We start from the raw sequence: 24,864 nt of genomic DNA on the forward strand, positions 1-24,864 counted from the left end.
GGTAAAATCCTAAGAAGCTGACTGAAGCCAGAGAGAATTTGTGCAGGCACATAAGAGTATTCAGCATAGTCTAAGATGGGAGTATATAATACTTCATCAGTTAAGGAGCGAAAATCGATCTTACACACTTCGTAAATTAAGCTGATTACATACATATCTCTGGTTTTGTTGATATTAAAATATTTTCATTGACTTCTGAGACACAATGTAAAGATTTTATTTACAGATATTCACCATAGGATATATATAAAGGAACAATAATACTGATTTTAATTATGAAATTAAAATGCTTTTGTATTACCTTTCTATTTGACTCCTAAAATGATCACAGCATTTTATCATTTTGTATATTTCATTGTAATTTTGTATTTGAAAAATATTTTGCAGAATTTGTTAAATAAGTATAAAATTTAAAGTAGAAAGACAGCAAATTTTCTAATTTATTGGAGCATAAAAGTGAGCATATCAAAAGATTTCCCAAGGGGAAAGGTGGAGGAAGGTACAAGGGAGCTGCAGTTTTCCCTTTTGTTCACACAACTTCATGCATTGCATGCTCTTTAGCTTATAGGACATGATATTGTCTGAACAGTTCTTATTGCATTCACTTTGAGTACTTGGATAGTGAAAAAGGTGTAGCAGTACATTTACCATCAAGAGAATGTTACATTCTTCTAGTACGGGCAGTTGTAAATTCGTTTCATGTGAAATACTGTACGTTCTATGCCATCTTTTAGTTTGCTCACACAAATTTTCTTCTCTTGTTCAGATGTTTTTGTAACCTTTTTCTTTTGCTGTCATTTGTCTTTAATGCTTTCCTTCTTTCTTTTTAATTTTCTGCTTCTCATGTGGAATAGAAGAACAATAAAAATGTGAAACTGAAAAGAGATGGTAAGGGTGGGCTGAAAAACAAAGATTCTGATTTAGTGAAGGAAGGGTCAAAATTAGACTCTGGCTCTTTACAAAAGCAGTCTTCACTTTCAGAGTTACCAGGGCAAGACTTGGAAAAAAGTAGTGCCTTTGTGGGGAAGCCAGTGGCCAAAAAAAATACAATGGAAGGTAAATCTGGGAATGCACAAACTGTTGGTACTTTGAAAAGTGGTGTTCAACAAATCAGTAGGGACAAATGCAGATTGGTGAAAAGGGAAAAAGCATATGCGGAAAATCATGAACTTGTCAGAGAGGATCTTCCCACTGAAAAGCAAATTCTGACTGAAGGAACAAATTCTTCCTATAACAAGTCAAAAGCTATTAAATCTAAGCAATTCCTAAAAATCAGTGTACTTCCTCCTGCATCCAGAGATCAGCCCCAGACTGATTCAGTAGTTGCACAAAAATACTGCTCTGTTAAAAAGCAAGGAAGTCAAGAAGCAATAGAAAGTGAAAACAGAATAAAGGATGTTGTTGGAAAATCTGATAAATGTGAAAGAATATGTGTCAGAGGAGAAGGAAACAGTGAAAAGCAGAGAGGGTTTAAAAAGAATGTTCATTTTTTGAAACAAATATCTGTGTCATCATCTTCAACTGAGGAAAATAGTAATGATCTTGCAAAATTTGTACTTAAAAGGAGGGAAAAAGATGAGAAATACTATGAAGGCAGGAAGGTCCAGAAGGCCATTAAAACAATAAAAGATGTGAAAGATTTGAACTTAGAAGATAATGAGATTGAGGAGATGCAAGCTGCAAACAGTGAGAAAGAATATGTAGAAGAGACTTATATAAAAAGCTTGAATGAGGAAGAAACAAACTCTGAAGGTAAATCTGATGAAGGCAGACAGTTAGAAATCAAGAATGAGAAGGAATCTAATCAAGAGCAGGAGAGTGAAAGCAGTGAAAAGGATGAAAGTGAAAAAGAAAAACTAGATGAAACAATTGAGAGTGAAGAAGAAGAGAGTGAGGTTAAAAAAGATGGAGATGAAGTTTCAGTAGAAGGAGATGAAGAGGAAAAACATAATGAGGAAGAAAATGAAAGAGAGGAATCACAGGCTGAAAAAGACAGTGAGAACGAGGTTGCAGAAGAAATGGAACAGATTAATCAGGAAGGTGGCAAAGAGCAAGGAGATGAGGAATGGAGGTTGATAGAGGAAGAAATGCTGAGAGAGGGGGAAAAGGAGGATATGGAAGAGGAGTACACTAAAGTGGAAGACACCAAAAAAGAAAAGGAAGAACAGGTTAGAAGTGTGGGAAGAGATGAGAGTGAGGAAGGAGATGAAGACAGAGAGGCAGGGGAAGAAAAAGAGGTAGAGGCAGAAGAGGAAGAAGATGAAAAGGAAAATGAAGATGAAAACAAAGAAAGTGAGAATGAAAAAGACAAAGAGGGTGAAAGGGAGGAATTAGAAGAATCATTGGCAGGGAGGGAAGAAGTATCTGAAGAACAGGAAGAGAAAGATGCAAATAAGAGGACTAAGGAGGTAGGGGAGGATGAAGTGGAAGACAAAACAGGAGATAAGGAAGAGGAAGGAGCAGAGACAGAAACAGAAGGGGAGGATAGAGAAGAAGATGAAAATGAGGAGTGGGAAAATGAAGAAGTGGAAGAAGAAGATGAGGAAGCGGAAGGGGAGGAAGAAAATGAGGAAGTGGAAGGGGAGGAAGAAGAAGAGGGAGAAGGGGGAGTTGAAGAAGAGGGAGAAGGGGGAGTTGAAGAAGATGAGGGAGAAGGAAGCATGGAAGAAGAAGAGGAAGAAGGGGGAGTTGAAGAAGATGAGGGAGAAGGAAGCATGGAAGAAGAAGAGGAAGAAGGGGGGGTGGAAGAAGAAGAGGGAGACGAGGGGGTGGAAGAAGAAGAGGGAGAAGAGGGAATGGGAAAAGAAGAAGGAGAAGAGAGGGTGGAAGAAGAGGGAATGGAAGAAGAAGAAGAAGAGGGGGTGGAAGAAGAAGAGGGAGAAGAGGGGATGGAAGAAGAGGGAGAAGAGGAAGAGGGAGAAGAGGGAGTGGAAGAAGAGGGAGTGGAAGAAGAGGGAGAAGAGGGAGTGGAAGAAGAGGGAGTGGAAGAAGAGGGAGAAGAGGGAGTGGAAGAAGAGGAAGAAGAGGAAAAAGAGGAAGAGGAAGAAGAAGGGGAAGGAGAAGAAAAAGGAGAAGAGGAAGAGGAGGAACAAGAAGAAGAGGAAGGGGATGTGGGAGAGGAGGATGAGGGAGAAGAGGAAGAAGAGGAAGAGGAGGATGAGGGAGAAGAGGAAGAAGAAGAGGAAGAGGAAAAGGCAAAAGCTAAAAGAATAAATTATAGTAATAAGCTTCCACAAAAGAAAAACAAAACCAGGACGCCAGAGAAGACAGAAAATAGTGCTTTACCAAATAGCTCTAAACAAAAAATGAAGTCCAAACAGCATGTAGCAAATGGTTTACATAATTCAGAACAATTTTGGAACAATGTACTACCTCATTATTTAACACTGAAGTAGCATAAACTACTGGAGATGCATTTTAAGCCTATTCAGAAAACTTTGGAAATATGGCAGATTGATTTTTATTACTTAAAAAAAAATAATGTAGTCAAAATACATTATTATACATCTACTTTAAGTGCCAATTTATCGAAAAAAAGACTGAAGAAAATGTTTAGATTTGGGAAGCTTTTGTGAGAGAAATCATAAATGGTTGATACAGTTACACAATCTTTAACACATATGATTTAAAAAAATAATTGCTGAGGAGGCAAAGTGTGTTTGCCTCTTAAATCATAATGTCATGCTGGCAACATGAATTATACATTGTAACAGTGACATTGGAACATTCAATTGCCTTTGGATCAGATTTCTTAAGGTGATGTATCGGTTTTAGTTGCAGAATAGTCTACATGTTAATGTCTTTTATAAAAGGAGTGTCATTTAAAGATGCATTTTTTAAAATTTTGGTATCACTTCATATTCATTACCCCTACTTTTCTTCTGTTCATAGAAATGCTAAAATGTTTGAGTACTTAGCATAAATTAAAGAAAGGATGAGTTGGCAAGTTTACATGGGTCAAGAGAGAGGTAAATGGAAATGGAAGCCTGGGTAAATGATGACCTCGGTTTTTTCAAAGGCCTTAAGGTTGACTTCTTATTTTGGTGTCAGCACGCAGTTATGTGCAAAAAGACAAAGCCAAGTCTCAGGATCTGGCCTAGATTACGTTAGAGTCAGAATGCATCTGTTTAGGGCTAATTTTTGACTATCACTTTTAGTGATTAGATATAATTAAGAATTTGAAAATACACACTTGTGAACTACTGTTTACTTGTTTACAGTGTGCAATGCACAAAAGATTCTATATCTGCCTACAACAGACTACATTACATTAGTCATCTGACTCTAAGTTTCTCAAGGATGGGACTGTGTTTTGTGGCTGTGTGAAGTGTATATATGTTTTCAGGATCACAGCCTAAACTTCTCCTCATTGGAGCATATTTGTGTTTTTCCTTCCTAAAGATCACATCTGTGATAACCAAAAAGAGGACAATGTAATAAACTGAGAAGCCAGATGGAACAGAATAGTAGTGTGATAGTCAGTATTCTTTTGGGAAAAGAGAAAGTATGTTAATACTTCTGGAGTTTCCTTAAAATACATAAACAAATCTTAAAAATTATTTTTGTAAGATATTGCATTACTGTTTCAACTGGTAGTGGTTAAACTGGCAAAAGAAGGGATAGGGACTCATCATACACCGTTATTACTTAAATACTATGGTAATGGGTGGTCTGAGACGTTTTTGTAAACAGATCTCAGTATTGACATTTTCTAGAAAAATAGTTATTTAAGTCCTATTTGAAAATGAGGACAGGAGAATAAAAGAATCAAAATGAGCAAATGTCATTCAATAAAGATGTTAATGGAATCAGTACCTATGTTGGGATTGTTTTTAATGTTGTTTTGTAAGACACTGGCATTAAACTATCTTTGACACAATGTCTCCAGAATTTATTTTCTAAAAAGGCTGTAGCAGATTAATAGTTCGCCAGTCAGTTGTAGTCCAGGTTGATCCTTCCTACCTCAGTCACCCCGTCCATAATACTACATTTGAAGGTAAGATCACTTTCACACACATGCTGGGCCTAACAGAAAGTTAATCCAGTGACTGTATCTTGTCCCTGTGGAATTTGTTTCAAGCTTTGGGATTTTCTGGAATACATTATCTTGGCATCAGCATATGTAAGTCTTTGGAAAAGGGTAAGTGTCCTCATATTCTGATAGAATGGAATATTTTAACAGTTAAATGCAGTGCCCAAGAAAATGGTGCTCTCTAATGAGAGAGTCCTCAGTTATTTTGCAGGAGTGCTGAGTTATCACCGAACTGCTGTGAAAATACTTGCTTTTAAAACTAAGTGGAGCTAAACTGTGTTATTTTATCTTTCTTGGGAAAGATTAAGATGTTACTGTGATAAAGCTTAGAGTAATATTGAAAAGTATTTTTATAGGCCTGAAACTGTGTTTCTTGGATATGACATCTGCTTATTTGTGTTTCTAAAATTCAGCCCTGGAAGAAAACTGTGCTGTGAAAAAAAGCAACCAAACCAACCTGTTATTTCTTGTGAAAAATATTTTCTGGGGGGCAGGGGGAAAAAGTGAGAGCACTTTGAAACAAGTGATTTCCAAATTCACGTAGGAATGGCTCTTCATTTGCTGACTGTAGCTTCTAATCTAAACCCTTAGGCAAATGGGGGCCATTTGTTGTTCTTCTCTTGATAATGCACTGATGGCATAAAGCCTCCAGGAGAGTAAAGGAAGCCAAGTTACAGGCATCTTCTTTGTTTTGTCTGGATGAAAATTAATTGAATCGAGAACTGATTTTATATTGTTTTGTGGATCATTCCTGTGGTAGCGGAAAAGCAGAGAATTACTCCAGCACTTCTAAGGGGTTTCCACAGAATTGTTACATAAAGCGTACCCTGTGCCAATGTTTCTGGGCTTTGGGGGACTTTGGAACTCCATTAGTGTAACGGGTGGAATTTTATTTGGTTTGACTCATGCTGGTTTATAAAGCTTGGTGCTTGTGGTTTTGTGGAAATCCAGTATGTCCTTGGTATTTATTATGGGATATAAAAAGATTTATGTGCAGTATTAAGCAACATGGGAGAAGTACTCCTGAACTAGTTTTCAGTAGAGAAAGAATATCCTTCAATAGAGAGACAACTGCTCAGACCAAAGGTCTGTCTAGTGCAATGTCTTTTTTTCACAGTGACCACTGGTGAATGCCTGGCAAAAAAAAAAAGTGTGATCATTCAGTATACCAAATATATTCAGTATATTCAATAATTTGTGTTTCAGCAGGTGTACCTATTATATTTGATGCCCGTTTTTCTTCCATAAATTTCATTCAATCAATTTTTAACCCATTTAACATCCAGTACATGTTTTGGCAAACACTTTTTAGGTTGCTTTATGCATTGTTTGAAAAACTACCTTTATTTTTCTGGTATCTGTCTTTTGGTTACTTCGTTCATTGTCTATATGTATTCCTGTACTAGAAAAAGCATATTTATTACTTCTTCATGATTTATTCGCTCATGATTGTCACATGGAAAAACTGTTCAGCCAGGTGGTTTCAATCAAATTAAGTTCACAGTGGTTTTTTGCCTTATTAATAACAGTTAACCAGCAATCAACCAACTACACGTTTAAGATCAAGAGTGGTGATACAGCGGGTAACAACACTAGACATCCATACAATGTTAATGAGCACATGCAGATTTCTAAGCACTCTTCCAAAGTTAATCTCAGAAGTTTTAATCTGCCTGCACACACTTGCATACATGTTGACAGAATTACATATGCACATGCTGTCTTTTCTAGCAAGCGTGAATTGCAAGCACAGATCCCGTTTTTGGTGAGCAGCGTGCAAGTCTGCTTTTGCCACACAGCTCTGTTAGAGATGAGGGTGATCAGATTACTTTTGAATATGCTGTAGTACATGTTTTCTCTTATGCCTGAAAAATTTCAGCAAGTAAATTTTCCCATTATTTATTAAGATAATAGTTCTCTGCAAAATTGATGCTGAAAAACAAAAATGTCATTCTCCAAACTGCAGAAAATGTCTGGTTTTCATCCACTACTTCTTGTCTTATCTGGATAGGTGGGTTCATGGTCATTCTTTAGAATGGGGCCTTTGGGAATCATGCAGAAAAGGACATTTAGTTTTTGTTTTCATTGCTTTTATTTTGCCGGCCCCCCTTCCCAGCTTTTCTGTCCTTCAAGATACATTTTAGCTTACTTTCTCCAAAGATGACACTACCTTCTGTATCTCATATTTTTATCAATTGAATTTGTGGTGTGAATCCAGTCAAAGTATTAACAACAGTGTTGTTAAATACTCTGAAACAAAGGAGAGTGATTAAAGGCAGAGCATCTCTTTTTAAATGCAGTCTTTTTCTTAGTCCATATAGGCTGGATTTATGAACTGTGAACTCACCTGCACTTCTGTGTATTTTCCTTAATTTTATAGTGAGTATTACAGAATCACAGAATGGTTTGGGTTGGAAAGGACTTTAAGATCATCTAGTTCCAACACCCCTGCCATGGGGGGGGACGCCTCACACTAGGCCACATTGCCCGAGACACTGTCCAGCCTGGCCTTGAACACTGCCAGAGGTGGAACATTCAAAACTTCCTTGGGCAACCTGTTCCAGTGCCTCACCACCCTTATCGTAAAGGGCTTCTTCCTTATACCTAATCTAAACTTCCCCTGTTTAAGTTTTAACCCGTTACCCCTTGTCCTATCACTACAGTCCCTAATGAAGAGTCCCTCCCCAGCATCCCTATAGGCCCCCTTCAGATACTGGAAGGCTGCTAGGAGGTCTCCACGCAGCCTTCTCATCTCCAGGCTGAACAGCCCCAACTTTCTCAGCCTGACTTCATACGGGAGGTGCTCCAGTCCCCTGATCATCTTCATGGCCCTCCTCTGGCCTTGTTCCAACAGTTCCATGTCCTTCTTATATTGAGGACACCAGAACTGCACACAATACTCCAAGTGAGATCTCACAAGAGCAGAGTAGATGGGCAGGATCACCTCCTTCAACCTGCTGCTCATGCTCCTTTTGATGCAGTCCCATATATATATATATATGTATATATTATGGGAAGCAGAATCAAGCTCAGAAATAACAGGGTCTGCAAACAAAAGAATGTTGTCAGATCTGTAAAAAGAAAAAAAAAACCCAAACAAACAAAACAAAACCCAAACAGAAAGAAAACAAACACACACAAAAAAAAAAACAACAAAAAACCTACTCCAAAACCCAAATAAAACCCCAAAGGGCAAATTCTCAACTCATTTTTAAATGTGCAAATCAAATTAATGGTAATGCTTAGTACTGTGGCACTGTATGGGCAAATATTTCGCTTGCACAAATAGCAAATCTGTAGTTTCATCCTCAATTAAGTTCTGAGCGTGTTTGTGATCTGAAGTCACTGAGTTGTGATTTTTTATACATTTTTTCATATATTTTAGTGGAGAGAGAAGAGGTTAGCTTTTGCATATTGAAAGGATTTTGAGGAGATAGTTTTGTCATCAGAAAATTGCACTGCTGAGAGCTACAGAGGCTTTGTTTTTCTATTGCCAAAGAAAAAGCAAGTACACTTAATCGCTGTCCTTTTTAAGGATTTATGATACTATTGCTTCTTTGCTTGGCATCCTCATGCTATGATAGTTTAAACAAACAATAATACCATTGTCTCAAAACCCCATACTTACTTATGAAAATATTTATTATCAACAGTAATGACCAATCTAATATGAGTGTGAGCCACCACATGTGAGCCACCACAACTTAATGTGAGCCACCCTGGTATAGGCTGGTTTTCTTACAGGAAGTTTAAAATACTTTCATTCTACCCAGCATCTAGTCAAGGCACAAAATTCTCATAAACACAGCAGCAGAACTGCTGCAGAATTTAATCTCTTGGCACTTCATTGTCATTTCTGAGGAGAACAGCAAAGCAAACCTGAATGTGTCCTGTATCAAAAGTATAGAAAGAAGTTAAGCCTTGCTTTAAAGCCAGCCTTCTGATAGCTGGGATAGAACTTTCACAAGGGCCAGTATGACGTGGAGAACAATTGCATGGGGAGGCTAATGGGACTTGCGTTACTAAGTTGGGTGTGCCATGAGAAATCTACCCATACAAGATGAGAACAGGTTTAAAGAGTTTAAAGATTATTGATGGTTGTACAGAAATTGCCACTTTTACATCACAGTATTTTGAAATGGGGGATCTCCCCCAAGAGACCCCATCTTGCAGGCTGTAGACATTTTAGCAGTGACTTGTGGGGCATCCCTTTCAGGAATATATGGAGAACAGAGAATCTGAACAGAGACTCATGAAAAGGAAGAACCTTCCTGCGTGCTGTGGTATTATTGCTGAAAATTTGCCTTTGCCCATATTTTTGTCTAAGCACTGAATAATAATCAGCATGGTTAAGGCAGGATTTCAATGAAAAGCACAGAATTTTGGAGAGACATGCAGTTCTCTAAGCTACATAGCACAATAAAAGCAAAAAGCAGTGACTGTCCTCATACACTTGAAAATACGTGAGAGCTGCAAGATAAACTCCAGACACTAAAACTTTTTTCTATAAGAATTCGGAAAAAATGCACAAACTGCATCCAAGTGTAGGCTAACATTCCCCAGTTAGTTTCTCTTTGTGTCTGTTAGGATTAAGAATTCATTTCATGAAGCATAATATCTCCCAGAGACACACTAAGGTTTTTAGATAACATCAACATATTCTGATTTGGAGTTGCTCGTTATATTTCATCTCTTTTACTTAAGTACTCAGGAGTTATTTTGGCATGCTACTTCCAAGTGACTGAATATTAAATAATATTTATGTTATCATGTAAAATAGCTTGTAAGAAATTACAATTGATGCAAATAGTCTCCAACTTATTTTATGATTCTTAAACACCTTAAAAATTCTTTCTAGTTCTATAGAGGATTTGTTTTTCCCCTTTCATCCTGGAAATTGATATTATTTATTTGTTCTCCAAAGAAAGCAAACTTTTAATAGAAGATAATAGTTTTGTATATGAAAGCTGTAGTACATCTGAGCTATTTCAAATGTTGATTTATCTTGGGGAATAAATAATAAAAATCTGTTGTGAATTGCTAGAGAAAGAAAATCCTTAAGACAACTCTATATTGGTTTTGTAGTAAATAGTCAAAACCTAAAGGAAATCTGAAAGTACAAATACTGTCTTCTTTAGGAGGTAGTTTTACATTAAAATTTTATACATTTTTAAGTTGTTATTTTCACTCAAACTAGAATACAGACATCTATCTTTCTCCAAGTGCACCTACAGCAGCAAGCTGGCCAGCCACAGAATAATTAACACCAAAGCCAACTGAAATAATCTTTAATGCCATCAAAACCAGGACTCTCTGCTACTGTGTAATAAATGTCAGTGTATTATCTCAGAATGACACCTAAAGTTTTGATTAATAGATATAATTAGAATAATTCTCCTGATGGAGAGTATGTGCACTGCCAGCCTGTGCCAAAAGCGTACAGATCTGTGGGAACTTGTAGGTGCCTGTGTTTGGCTTTTAGTAAATAAAATATATTGCATGGCAAAGTACTGGCAGAAAAAGGAAGAAAACCAATGAAAAATTAGCTGCTCAATCAGTTTCCAGTGATGTTATTTAAAGCTATGTATTCACTACTTCATTCCATTTTTGTCAGAGTGACACCAGTGCACTAGTATTTTGGAGTACCAGATGATAGCTAGTGAAGGATTGATTGCTCTACCCGTTCCCCTTCTGCCCTGCATAAAAAAAAAAAAAAATATGGTTCTGTAGAAATGTACTTTGTCATTGCCTTTACGAGTGCCCATTGTTCAGTCCCATATGACAGCATTATTCCCACTGACTGAGCTCCTTAGACCTGTTACCCACCTACTGAGAATCTTCTACTTCATAGTGAAACTCCTACTAGGTATGTATTCCATTCAGTTGTTTTATAGGTGTGTACAAGAGCCCTGACATGCTTTTGGGGCATCCAAAGGTAATGGGCTGGACAGGTATGGGGAGAAATCTGTTCATTATATGAGTAAAACCTCTGCTAAGCAGTTGCTGGTTTATGGCTGCTTGGCAGAACACCAAGAAAGAAGCATGTAGCAAACTACCTCGTTCTCAGCTCTCTTAATAATCTTCTGTGTGGGTTTTCAACAGTTTCTAGGGCAACTAGAAACAGAAATGTCTTTTCTGTAAACCAGAACTTCCCAGAACTCTCAGTTTCTGAGAGGTACACATAATAATCACAGATTTCTCTTCATCATTGAGTTTTTGCCAGATTTTTAACAGATTTGCAACTAAATTTGTCTCATCAGTGGTTTTGAAATTTTCTTCCCTAGAACCATAAAATGGTGGTGGCAAACAAAATATTTTGACTTCTTGAGGAGGCTTGGAAAGATACCATAAGCCTTCTCTTCTGAAATGCTAATTATGAACAGCCTGTCTGCCAGAGCTCAGTTTCCATGAAGTATGTAAGAGGCATCCACACTGAAATAGTTATGGCAATAGAGAAACCTAGTTCACAGCTGTCATTTGAGCAAGGTCTGCCATGAGACATGAATCTCCAGTCTTCAGTGAGACTGTCTTTCAGCCAGAGCATGACACCAGGTGAGACAACAGTATAGAACAGAGTAAAATTTGTTTCCTTCTCCTATAGACATAAGACCACATTTTTATAGAGCATTTGGGAAAGAAATGTCTTTATTCTGTATTAATCTGTCCAAAGAAAAGCCAGCTGCAGAAGACAGACACACTTGAGTTAAACCCACTGAGGCAATGCTGTTGCCAGAATTGTAAGAAAGTAAGGTCATTTGTCCCCTAAAGCATGGCTACAGCAAATTTTTCCTTAAGAATGTCTTGTTATGAAGGTCTGGGTTTACATGAAAACCAGTGTAAATGCATGCAAAAAAATAAGCAAGCAAAACAGTTCTACATAATCTATATAGTCTGTGAAGTCTGCAAGGTCATGTTTTCAAGACTGATGTTCTGCTGTACTGATTTATTATACCAGAGGCATGAAATATTTAAGATTGTTTCATACTATTGACAACTTTTTTGTCCTTGAAGAAACTGGAACCTCAGGCTTAAATGCAAACCATTTCAAATATTTCATTTGTATGTTCTTTACTATTTTTGACTTTCTGTGTGTGACCTTGGCCAAGCCAGCTTCTCTGTGTCTCAACTTTAGAGGGAAAACTATTGAAGTTATTCTTATAGCGTTATCTTTCTGTGAATAGAGAATTTAAAGTGGAATAAAATATAAAACTCCTAGAGCATTATGAAAGAGAATAATGCAGAGATTATACATATATATCTACATATACCATAACATAGTATATAACACCTATATACATATGCATGCACATATACATACACATATTTGCTTTAATTCGTAGTCTTATATTCTTCGAAGTTTATTTTTAATGGCTAGATGATTCATCTTTTAAAGTAAAAGAGTATCTCTAGTATGACATTCTCAACTCTCTTTCTCTACCATTGGTAAAAACCCTCCAGAACATGCTTATAAATGGTCAAGTGGAAATGACAGTAATAATGCTGTGCTATTAGAGTTATTATTCAAAATGGGTTATTTTCGAAATTGAACAGATAAGGTGACAGCCAGACACACCTGTGTCAATTTGCAAATACAGTAAATGGAAAGATGGCCAATCTGGGAAGCTGTTAAGTTTAACACGGTACGCGTCTTTGGGGTGAAATGAGTGTCTCTCAGCTGTACCAATGGTTTTGAAAAGCATGACTCAGTTGCCTAAACAAACACATCTAGTGTGATCTTAGGTGTTGTGCAGTATCCTGCATGGCTGTGAGTTGGCATCTGGAGTGATGCAGGTCCACATAAGCCCATGTAAGAATGTTTCAGATTTGTAGAATCTGAGTGGGTGCTTATCAAAAGAATTCCGCCGAAGACCTCTGATAACTACAATGGTAGCTTAGATTCTATCTCTTTTGTAAACTCCTGCATTTAGATAGCTTCATGTAGGGTAATAGGAAACATTGTCTTTATGATAGGATCCAAACCTGATGCCTAAGTTTGCCGTAAGCAGAACCTTTGGAGCAGTACAGTAGAAGCTGTATGCAGCTGTAAAGGAGCTCTAAAGGAGCAGTAATTTTTGTAGGCACAGGAGTTGTAAAATAAGTCTTATAAGTTCTATAAAGCTACTGTAGGATATTGGTGTATGGTTTCTGAAATGCTATAACTATGTTATAACTGTTATAAGAAATATTATAAACAGCAAGTTCTGGTCTTCTTGGTTACTTTCAGTAGATAGAGCTGCCAGGTTAATGAGAATTTGAGTGCAATTCCTCATTAGAGACCTAATTAACTGTGCAGGAGGAATGGTTTTGAAAGAAAATAAACTTTGCATTTCTTGAATTATGCTCTCAATATTTAGAAGAGGAGGAAAAGTTATCAGTGGATAGAAAGCTGGAGATGAAGTGTGCCTAGAAATGAGGCTAGGTATAGGTCATTTCTGAGACTGGATTATATAATTGAAAAGGTGAGGGTTGGAAGAAGAGCTTTTTTCCTATCAGTTTGACTTTGGGACTACTTCATGTGAATATGTCATGATTCTTTACTAAATTATAATTAGGAAAAGTTCCTCCCTCAGAACTCAAATCCCACACTACATGGAACGTCGGTATTTTTGTTGTTAACTGCTTGGCCATTATCTCCATATAAGCAGAGCTAGAGAAACTTAACATGTGCTTATGAAGTGGTTAAACATTTTCAGTAGCTCAGTGGTGGACTAAACTCTTCTTTTACATTTAGCTGTCTTTACATATTTTGCAGTGTTTTGTAGATGCATTTTATAGAGTGCATACATGACCTACTAATCTTAAATTTCCTCCAGTGTGAAATGGCTAGGTTAAATGCCTTCCATAGGCCATAACTATGCTAAACATCTGCAAAGACCTGCTTAATTTTGAAAGAACCAAAAATAGAAAATTCTGGCTTTCTTACAGATGTCTAAATAACTCCAGGTCAGTCTGGTACTCCTCTGGAAGACTGTCAGTATTTTAGCCAGTGACTGTTTTTTACATTTTTTTACAAAGGCAAAATCCTGTCTTATCTCTAAGCACTCTGTTTTAAATATTGCAATGTACCATGGTGTTACTATTCAAGTCTACAAATAAACTATGCCAGTGATAAGTAACACCATTTCCAAAGGAGTTTAGATGAAAATATTTTCAGGCTTTATGGTTCATTTTTCATCAGGTATCATGATATGTAAGAATGCCAATTGTTTTGATAACCATTGTGTTACGCTACAAAAGAGACTTTCTACCAATGGCACTTGGCAATTTCTCCTTTCATTTCATTCCTGACATTTCTGGAGCTGGAATATGTAGCTGGCAACATAGCGTACCTTCAGGGTACCTTCAGTTTCCCAGGTTCTCTCTGTAGCATCAGCTTCTGGTTCATGTGTAGCCTGAACTCCATGCTGGATTCCTCTTTGCTGCTAGCCCGTTTTGCAGCAGGTGTGAGAATATGTGCGCTGCGCAGATGCTAGACACTGCAGAGAGCTCTCGCTAACTCTGCTGCACATGCTGGTATGCACAGTGAGGTTTTTTATCCCAAATTTAAAAATTTGGTCTTTGAAGCTGTGAAGGGCACTAGACAGGCCTTTGGACTACGGGGCAAAAGAGAGCAATGAAAGTAGTACAAGCTGAATGTTGATGGTATTATTCTGATTCTTAATTATAGGTATACAGTTGTGCTTAAAGTAGCAAAAAGCTTCTAATTAGGGTACAAAAGTACTTTGCTACTTAGTTAATTTACCCAGAAGAATACAGGGCAGGAAACAAACATATTAAGCTTTTGCACACCTACTAACATTTTTGGCTAAGCAGCCTTGTGCACCAACCTCCAGAAACTTTAACTAATATTTGCCTCCTGACTAGCAACTTCCCTTCTGATGACCATGAAAACAATCACTGTGAAAAAAATCAAGCAAAAATTCAAAACTGTAAAAAGGAAGGAAGGAAAACATTGACAAAAGAAAGGAGGCAGCATTTGGACCCGAGTGTTCAGAGATGTTCAAGATAAGACACATTTCTACCACGCTTTTGAAAGAGTATGCAGATTGTTTCTATCATGACATGGGCTGCAGTGGAACAGAAGTGTTTTGTTTGTCAGGTTTCTTTAACGTAAAACATTGGTTCAATACCTATATTTCGATCGATCATAGAAGAAAAGCATCAGAATGCAAAGACGTCACAGTACATATTTCCATACAATTATGTACACTCTGATACAGTTATAAGGGTTCACTTGATTTGACATCGGAAGTCCATCTTGGAATTGGTTTAGGCCTTTATATTGTTGCAATGGGAGGGAGAATATTTCTGTTGAAAATATTGTATTTCATGCTGTTATAAATACATACATGCCATTTGTAATGGTAGTCTGATTGGAGTAAGAAGGATATAATCAGTTCTTTTTTCTACACATTTTTACAAAACAACATTTGCACTTTTAAAAATGTATTTTATAATACCACTGGCTATTCTTTTTTACTACATTGAAGTCTTATCCTAGGCTGAAACTAACTAAAATTTAAATTACATTGGATCAGATGAATCACAAGATTATAGGTGGTATTGTTTCATTAATTTTCTTGGGAAATAAATTTTAATGATTTTTTTCAGTGTTATAATTACTACTGATTGTGTTAATTATGCATACTTCAAACATTTAAAATAATTATTTAATTATTTTGTTTAAAAAAAAAGTTTGGTTTTATTGCTTTTCCATTAAGGAGACACATGCCAGCAAAACATAAAAGCCACTGCACTCCTAATATTCACTGGAGGTCTACTTTTTAAAATCCATTACACTTAGCAAAGCTTGAATGAGGTCTCCTGTATTTTTTCTTACTTATATACTACTTGAAACATTTTCTTTTGAGTTTTCTGGTTCTTAGTCAAATTATAATGTGTGAAGAACTGGTGTAGGATGAGGACCATGATATCATTGTGCAGCACAACTTTCAAAACTATGTTTTGGGCATTTTGTCAAAGGAGCAAAACTTGTCTGGAGAGGAAGTGACAGATGATGATGATGACAGTGAGGAAGAGGATAAGGAGGATGACGATGAAAATGAGGAGGAGGAAGAAGAGGAAGAAGAAACAGAGGAAGGAGAAGAAGAAGCAGAAGTACAAGGAGGACGGACAGGAATGGAGAAAGAAAAAGAAGTAGAGGGAAAATGCGAAAAAGAGAAACATAGTAAAACACCTGAGGGAGAGAACAGCAAGAATAGCACAGTGGAAACCGAAAAGGTAAAAGCATTTACTCCTATTAAGTTACTCGTGTCTGAAAGAATTTCTTTCTATAACTAACATTAGTTTGAATGTATGTGTAGCTATCTTGTAAATGCAAGGCGGTTTTTTGGGGTGGTTCTGGTAGAGGGAGGAATACGTAGGAGTTAATAATGAAAACATTTCATTTTTAGCAAGTTTGAAAGTACAGATTTCATTGTTTTGTCTCTCTATAGACAGAAGAGACTACTCAGAAAGAGACCATCGTTCAGCAGGGTAAGAATGCAGTTTTTAAGAATAGAATCACTGTGGACATTCTAAAAAGATAAAACTTTTCTAAACACCTCTATTATAAAAATACTGAACAATGCAGTTATTGTCAGTAGTTGGTAAAACAGTTCTTGAAATTTGAAAGGCAAAACCCCATTACTAATTCTTAATGATTTGAAAGAAAAATATACTTTTCCTAGTTATGTATTTGAGGAAGTCCACAAGAAGGACTTTCTCTTAGCAGGACTATATTTTACTGAGAGCAGCTGGAGTTGCGTGGTTGCAAAGTTATGGTAATTGTATTATCTCTCAAGCAACTTCTTTATGTGCCATGTTTCTTCATTTCAGCAGAGAAGCTTGTGAAAAGCCTTTCTCTTCTCTACTGCCATTTCCTCATTAAATTCACAAACAGATTGTTAGATGAAATGTAATTACTGAACACTGTTCAGAGACGGTGAAGATTTAAGTCTACGTGTTGCTTGTAGTTTTGATGATAGTTTGAGTGAACTATATATACCTTCAGAAAAGCTGGGGAGCATGAAGCTGAGTGTCCTATATGCAAAAAAAACCCAACTTCTTTTATTTTGAAAATGCTGGAAAATCTATAACTGTTCCTTTGATACAAAATAACAAATGTGGTATAAAAAAGACCAATGTCCTAGTAATGAAGAAGCCATGCCACTTATTTTTAATATTATAGTGGAAATAGCTTGCCCAGAATGGATGCTTAAATATTTTTCCATAACTGAGTGATCTGGAAGTTTTGATATGAAGTTCTACATTTATATCATTCATACAGGGACTATAGGAAAATTTAAACATAGGAACATAACTCAGATGGAAAGTTTTTCCTTTCCCAGATTTGTTTCTATGGAATAAAATTCATGCTGAACTATAACTCCTGCCCTAAAAGTCAGATTTTCCAAATTGGAATATACTTTCAAAATCAGTGTGCAAGATACTGTTTTTTGTCAGCAAGGGGAAACTACGAGTTTCAAGTCAAAACATTTTACATAATGTCACTGCTGTAAGTGTTCTGTTCTTGAAAATAAAGTACTTGTCAGGATGGGCATCAAATTGAACTGAATATTCTGATTGCTGCTTTTTTTTTTTTTTTAGATCCATGTTTTATTTAGTGACTTTTACTTCAAAAATTATTTGAAGAACAGTTTTTTCTGCTCATCATTTGCAAGAATCAGAAGTTAATATAAGCATTTATATTGTTGTAGAGAAAGAAAGCACTGATAATCACGCTGTGAATAATTCTTCAGAGAATGCTGATGACCAAGTAACTGGAGGATTTGTTGGGAGAACAAAGGTATGTGGCCTGATTTTTCTTTCTAGCTACTAGTGACCAAGAAGGCAGTGGGCAGTTACCAAGCTGAAGCAATACCTCAGTTTACCTGATTTGCATAAACAATTAAGTTGCTGAGCAGCCCATTCCTTCTGTTTATGATTTGATTTTATTTTGTGATAAAATAACTTAAAAATGTCCAAATAATTGCTCTATTAAAATAAATCATAGTGCTTCTGTCAGTATCAATGAGATAAAGCCCATTATCACCTGTTAATGTATAGCATGCACATAGAAGACAGGTTGTTAATCACATCAGATATTCATGAGGCAAAAATTTAGGACTTGATTCCTATGGGATGTTATCTAAACATATTTGCCACCATATTTCTCTCTGGAGGCAGCAGCTGAGCTAGTTTACCTTGTATGTATTTCCAACATGCACAGATTTAAAGAATGTGATTTTATATATATATATATATATGTATGTATGTATGTATGTATGTATGTATATTCATGTTGAGGAGTACCTTACATGGAATTTCTTACAGGTTTAGGATCCAAAGGCTGCTGCAGAGACTGGCTGCTGTGTTTCCTGTTAAGCAAAGGCCTTAAGCACCAGTTAACTTCGAGCACCTGTGTAGTCTCATTGACGTAAAAACATTGTCATTAACTTTAATGGGACTACACACATGTTTATAATGAAGCATATTAAGCATTTACTGCTCTGGGGCTTTGCAGATCTGAGCCTATAGTTTTTGACCTTGCCTCAGACTCTTGTTTGAAAGAAACACAAATAATTGCACCATTTGCAGTATTTTGTACAAAATGTACAGTGCGCAATTTGACAAAATTCAATCATTTTGACTCCTCTGGTTCCTATGTGCGATTTTCACACATTTCAAATATTGCAGCAGAATGTTTTTAGTTAACAATTTTTAAGTATTCATTTTGTTTGGGGAAAAAAAAAAAAAATACCAAGGATAAATTTGTGACCTCAGCTGACCTTGGTATATACAAAATGCTTTGTGGGTTGTTTTTTTTTAACTTTGAATTTCATAGTTGTTTTGGACGTATTATTTACCTGCTTTTTGCTTCAGTTTTCCCTGTTTAAGCGAAAGGCACTGAAAGGCCAGAAGAATGTAAGTAGCAAAAAGGAAGATGAATCTGGAAAGCCATTACAGAGTGAAGAAGAAGAAAAGGACAACATAGGTGGTGAAGACAGTAAAGATGAAAACCAGAATAATACATTGCAGAATTCCAGGGAAACTGTGACTAACCAGGATGGAAGGATGAAATCTTCTACCTGTATATTACTCTAACACTGTTATAGTATGTAAAAATTTGACAGTCTTAAAGCACATAGTGCAGTTTTTACTTGAAAACAGTTATGACTCACAAGAGATGTTGATGGTTGCTTTTTTGATTGATTTGATTGCTGTGATTTTAAACATGCAGGCAATTTTCTTTATATTTATTGATAATTTCGGTCGTTGCAATTGATATGCTTATCAGCACCTTGCTGGAGTTCTGTGGCCTTAACTGTTAGTGTTGCAAAGTAAAATATATTTTTTGTATGAAAAGTTGAATACAGGCATTTCATGGTTTTTGCTAAATAATTTTATTCCTCTTCAGTCTACAGAGTACCACTTTCAATATGATACTCTTGCAAAATTGTAATGTCTTATTGAAGATATTACTTGGTTTAACAACCTAGGTGGGAACATTGAAGTTCACATTTTAAAGAGGGTATTCAGTTACTTAGACATACATATGCGTCTTTCTGTTTTGACTTAGAAAAAATAGCAATAAAACGTTCAGGTTAACTGATAGGCCATTACTGAGGAATTTATTTACATATGTGCCTAATTTCATATATGGGAGCAGTTCCATTGGAGGCGGTACCCAAGAGTAGTGTGAGTATGTAAGTATCCTGCCAAACTGGGACTTGAAGAAACCTTTCATTTCTGAGAGGTGCTCAATACCTTTCCTCCTGCTGGAATTGGCATAAGCTGATGGGATTCTCTTCACAGAATCAGGCCACATAAAATGTGGACATCTTCACTGTTGTTTCAGTTGGATCCAACCTTCATATCTTAATGAGTCTCTAGTGAAGCTTTTCTTACAGGAAAATAATGTAACCAGAGTTACTATGGAATACATTGGTACTACAAACAGATCATTATAAGCTAAATATTCATGTTTTTCTTAGGCAACCTGGCTTTTTTTCAGATGGAGCCTGAGCAGCAGGAGTAATGAATCCCATTGTTGGTGGGGATGAGCAGAATGTTTGAAGGTTTTAATTAAGCCAAGAAGCAGAAGTGACAAACCACCTATTCTAATTACTAGCATTCCCTCTAAATGAAATGTGATTTCTGAAAACTCATTCCATCTGAGTAAGAAATGTAACTTTTACCATGATGAATCTGATCCAGGGCCTGTATTTGCCCCTTACTAAGATATGTTTACTTTTTTAAGAATATATACAAGCTCTAGCATAAATATAAAATAATTATTTCTAAACAGAGTACTTTTCAGAATACCTTAAAAGGGACAGATGATCTTTGCAGAATACCTAGGAAAATGGTACTTAAATTCACTGATACATGAACATATTTTAACATGCCTTTGGCCATATTTCACCTTTGGATTATCAGTTTTTCCTAGTTTCAAAGCTGCTTATATTGTATGTGATATAGTCAGAACTGTCTGGAACTGGTTTTGACCTAGAAGTTGTTTCAGCTGAAAGCTTTATCCCTACAAGTATGGCAGGTGCCTAGATTCTTTCACAGGCATCCTCTGTGCTACAGTAAGCATTATACTAAAAACCTGGATGCTTGGGTCATCCTTAGCCAGAGTTAGTTAAGATCCTTTGGTTTCTGTTATTCAGGCTACTCTTGAGTTCCGCAGTGAACTTACATGAGCTGTTTTTTTTCTGCCAATGTGCATTATATTTACATATTTTTTGTGTTTTCCTGAATGCACATGTGGTTTCTGTTCTGCTTGGATACTGTTGGGAATAGTAAAGAAGTGGAAAAAGAGAGATAAAGTAAATAATGTCCTTATTCATTTAGCCAAGCTTTAATTATTTTTTAAGGGGAGATCAGTCGCAGAAATCGTTACCATAAGCACAATTTCTTTTTTCTTTTCTTTTTAAATGTGAACTTAATTAGTGAAAAATATGACTTTAAAGTGGGAATTACCCTAAATTCTAATGCTGCAGAGGTTAATGTAATGGATTCTAAACAGCTATACTTCAAAGCAGTTTCAGGGACTTGTACATTTATCTTGTCTATACACTTAGCTTAAGAAAGAGCAGGAAAAAATTCATCTTTTTTTTATATTTCTTCCTTGATAATAAAAAAATATTAAACAAGTGAAGCAAGTTATATGTACATGTGCATTAATTTAAAGGTTTCTTTTTTTTTAACAAGTTCACAATCCTTACGATAAAAATGTAAGGAGGTTTTATTATTGTAAGGCTTTCTTGAACTAGTGAGTATCAAAATATTGTAGAAAGATTTACAGTGAATTTTTCTCTTTTTTTTTTTTTTTTTGTTTGTTTTGTTTTTTTACTTTCCTGAAGATAACTGTCTCAACTAACCTTTATGTCTGGATTTCACTGCCCTGTCATACAACTGAGATCCTGCTTTAGAGTTGCTGGTTTTCTGAAATCATCAAACCTACCACAAGGTGGAGTTTGTGTTCTTCGAAAATTCTGGAGCCAGAACATTTCCTCCTCTGGCCCCTAAAAAGCAGTAACAGATCATCACTCTGTATCCAATTTTCTGATTCAAAAATTCTCTGAACACTGTATGTTTTCTGGCATATTGCTTTGGGAGCTACATCACTTTGGTACCTTGACATGTTTATGTAGTGTATTTTTAAAGTTTTAGACTATATGTATTTGTAAAAAAAGAAAAATACAATTCCTCATTTATCTCTCAGTGTGTACATAGATGATCACTTTTGATACATGTCAATCAAGGTATACCTGGTTGATTTAAAAAGAAGTTCTATTAGTGCATCTTGCATACAGATATGTATACATACACACTGACACGTATATATTTATATAGGAAGATACATATATATAGACGTATGTATGGGTATATGATCACGTGTACCTGACCTCCTAAAATTTCCATTTCATCCATATATTTATATATTCATGTTTATTGATTCCTGGAAGCACAGGATTCATTTATGCAACTGCTGTTCCTATGCAAGTTTGAGGTGACTGAAGGAGAGAACATGCTGTTTGGACAGTATTTTGTATATCCAAAGACGATGATGATAATATATCAAATGAACTTTTCAACTTTTTCCTTTTTCTTCCAGGAAATAGTTATATAAAATGCAAACTACATCCAGTCTTTGTCCCTGGGGAATATTTTAAGTCATGCTGTTGACATAAGGGTAGTTGAAGTAAATTGAATTAATTCTATAATGATAAACCACTGTAAATCCTGATAATCTTATATGCACAAGCTAATCTTTCGTGACTATTGATAAACTAAGTAAGGATTCACTTAAAATGTATTCATGAATAAGGCATGAACTTATCCAGCTTCTGACAACTGACTTCTGACATAAAGTGTTTTTGACATTTACTGAGTATATCAGAAATGCTTTCTGGCACATGAAGACCATTTTATACTCGACTGTTGAAATTGCTGGCCAGGCTCCTTGGCAACCCAGAAAGAAGTGGTTCTTGAAGCAGCATAGTTAGACTACCACTACCAATACTACTGTCATTACTCTCTGTACCTAATACCCCCAGGGTGATGAAGAAACACTTTACTCAGATTTATGACATGTACCCAGCATCATGGATGCTTAACAAAATAGAAAAATAAATGTTAAAAACATGCCCCAAATATTGAAATTAGAAGTAGATAGGAAATCTGTTTGAGTTAGGTATTAAAATCCAATATTGAGCACATTTTAAAATGCCCAAATATTGTATACAGGAAAATTATAACCATTACTGCATCCTTGGACTATTTTCTCTCTTTAAAATATAAATAAACTATTTCTAAAATCCCTTGGACTGTTTTTAAGAGCTATATTATTTATACTATTCACTACTCAGGGGGGTGTCCTGGGTTCAGCAGTAGCAGTCATTTTCCTCCTCCTTGGTAGCTGGTGCAGTGCAGTGTTTTGACTTTCGGCTTGGGAACAGAGCTGATAACAATGATGTTTTGGTTTGGACAAGGACTTTGTGTGCCTCATGCTCTGCCAGGGAGGATGTGAAGCGGAGAGGAACCAGAGACAGGACACCTGACCCAAACTGACCAAAGAGGTATTCCATACCACAGGACGTCATGCCCAGGATGTAACTGGGAGTGAGCCAGAAGGGCTGGGAGACTGCAGGGTTGGAGGAGGTATCGGTTGGTGCTTGGTCGGGCTGCGGGGGCCAAGTTATCGGTCACAGTATCACAGTATCACAGTATATTAGAGATTGGAAGGGACCTCGAAAGATCATCTAGTCCAATCCCCCTGCCGGAGCAGGAACACCTAGATAATGTTACACAGGAATGCGTCCAGGCGGGTTTTGAATGTCTCCAGGGAAGGAGACTCCACAACCTCCCTGGGCAGCCTGTTCCAGTGTTCCGTCACCCTCACTGAGAAGAAGTTTCTTCTCAAGTTTAAGTGGAACCTCTTGTGTTCCAGTTTGTACCCATTACCCCTTGTCCTATCATTGTTTGCCACTGAGTAGAGCCTGGCTCCATCCTCGTGACACTCCCCCTTTATATATTTATAGACACTTATAAGGTCACCCCTCAGTCTCCTCCAAACTATAGAGACCCAGCTCCCTCAGTCTTTCCTCATAAGGGAGATGTTCCACTCCCCTAATCATCTTCGTTGCCCTGCGCTGGACTCTCTCCAGCAGCTCCCTGTCCTTCTTGAACTGAGGGGCCCAGAACTGGACACAATACTCCAGATGCGGTCTCACCAGGGCAGAGTAGAGGGGAAGGAGGACCTCTCTCGACCTACTAACCACCGCCCTTCTAATACACCCCAGGATGCCATTGGCCTTCTTAGCCACAAGGGCACAGTGTTGGCTCATGGTCATCCTGTTGTCCACTAGGACCCCCAGGTCCCTCTCCCCTACACTGCTCTCTAACAGGTTGTTCCCCAACCTATACTGGAACCTGGGGTTGTTCCTGCCCAGATGCAGGACTCTACACTTTCCCTTGTTATATTTCATCAAGTTACTCCCTGCCCAACTCTCCAGCCTGTCCATTTCTCGCTGGATGGCAGCACAGCCTTCTGGCATGTCAGCCACTCCTCCCAGCTTAGTGTCATCAGCAAACTTGCTGATAGTACACTCAATTCCCTCATCTAAATCATTGATGAATATATTAAATAATACCGGTCCCAGTACTGACCCTTGAGGCACTCCACTAGTTACAGGCCTCCAACTAGACTCAGCCCCATAGACTACAACTCTCTGGCTTCTCTCCTTCAGCCAGTTCGCAGTCCACCTCACTACCTGATCATCCAGTCCACACTTCCTCATTTTAGCTGTGAGGATGCTGTGGGAGACTGTGTCAAATGCTTTGCTGAGGTCAAGGTAGACCACATCCACCGCTCTGCCATCATCCATCCACCGTGTTATTTCCTCATAAAAGGCTAAGAGATTGGTCAAACATCATTTCCCCCTGGTGAAGCCATGTTGACTGCCCCTCATAACCTTCTTATCCTTGATATGCCTTAAGATGGTACCAAGGATAAGGTGTTCCATCACTTTCCCAGGGATGGAGGTGAGGCTGACCGGTCTATAGTTACCCGGGTCCTCCTTCTTGCCCTTTTTGAAGACTGGAGTGACATTCGCTTTCCTCCAGTCCTCAGGCACCTCTCCCGTTTCCCAAGACTTGGTAAAGATGATGGAGAGTGGTCTAGCAATGACTTCCGCCAGTTCCCTCAGCACCCGCGGGTGCATCCCATCTGGACCCATGGATTTATGGATGTCCAGATTGCTCAACTGGTCTCTAACCCATTCCTCATCGACTAAGGCAAACTGCTCCGTTGACCTGACTTC

General features: G+C 37.2%; 1 protein-coding gene across 3 annotated transcripts in view; it reads left to right on the forward strand.

The window, feature by feature from the left end:
• Positions 1 to 3,805, forward strand: part of RPGR (retinitis pigmentosa GTPase regulator) — a 39,713-nt gene extending 35,908 nt beyond the window's left edge. For all 3 annotated transcript variants that reach the window (XM_057411820.1, XM_057411821.1, XM_057411822.1), the window contains one exon: positions 855 to 3,805. In XM_057411820.1, coding sequence (XP_057267803.1) covers positions 855 to 3,395 — 2,541 coding nt within the window. In that variant the 3' untranslated portion in view covers positions 3,396 to 3,805. The remainder of the gene's footprint in view (positions 1 to 854) is intronic.
• Positions 3,806 to 24,864: the final 21,059 nt, after the last annotated feature.

The sequence above is a fragment of the Pezoporus wallicus genome, unplaced genomic scaffold (genome assembly GCF_028554395.1).
Source record: "Pezoporus wallicus isolate ANWC-B61680 ecotype Strahan unplaced genomic scaffold, APGP_CSIRO_Pwel_v1 contig_1438, whole genome shotgun sequence".
In the NCBI taxonomy this organism is placed as follows: Eukaryota; Metazoa; Chordata; class Aves; order Psittaciformes; family Psittacidae; genus Pezoporus; species Pezoporus wallicus.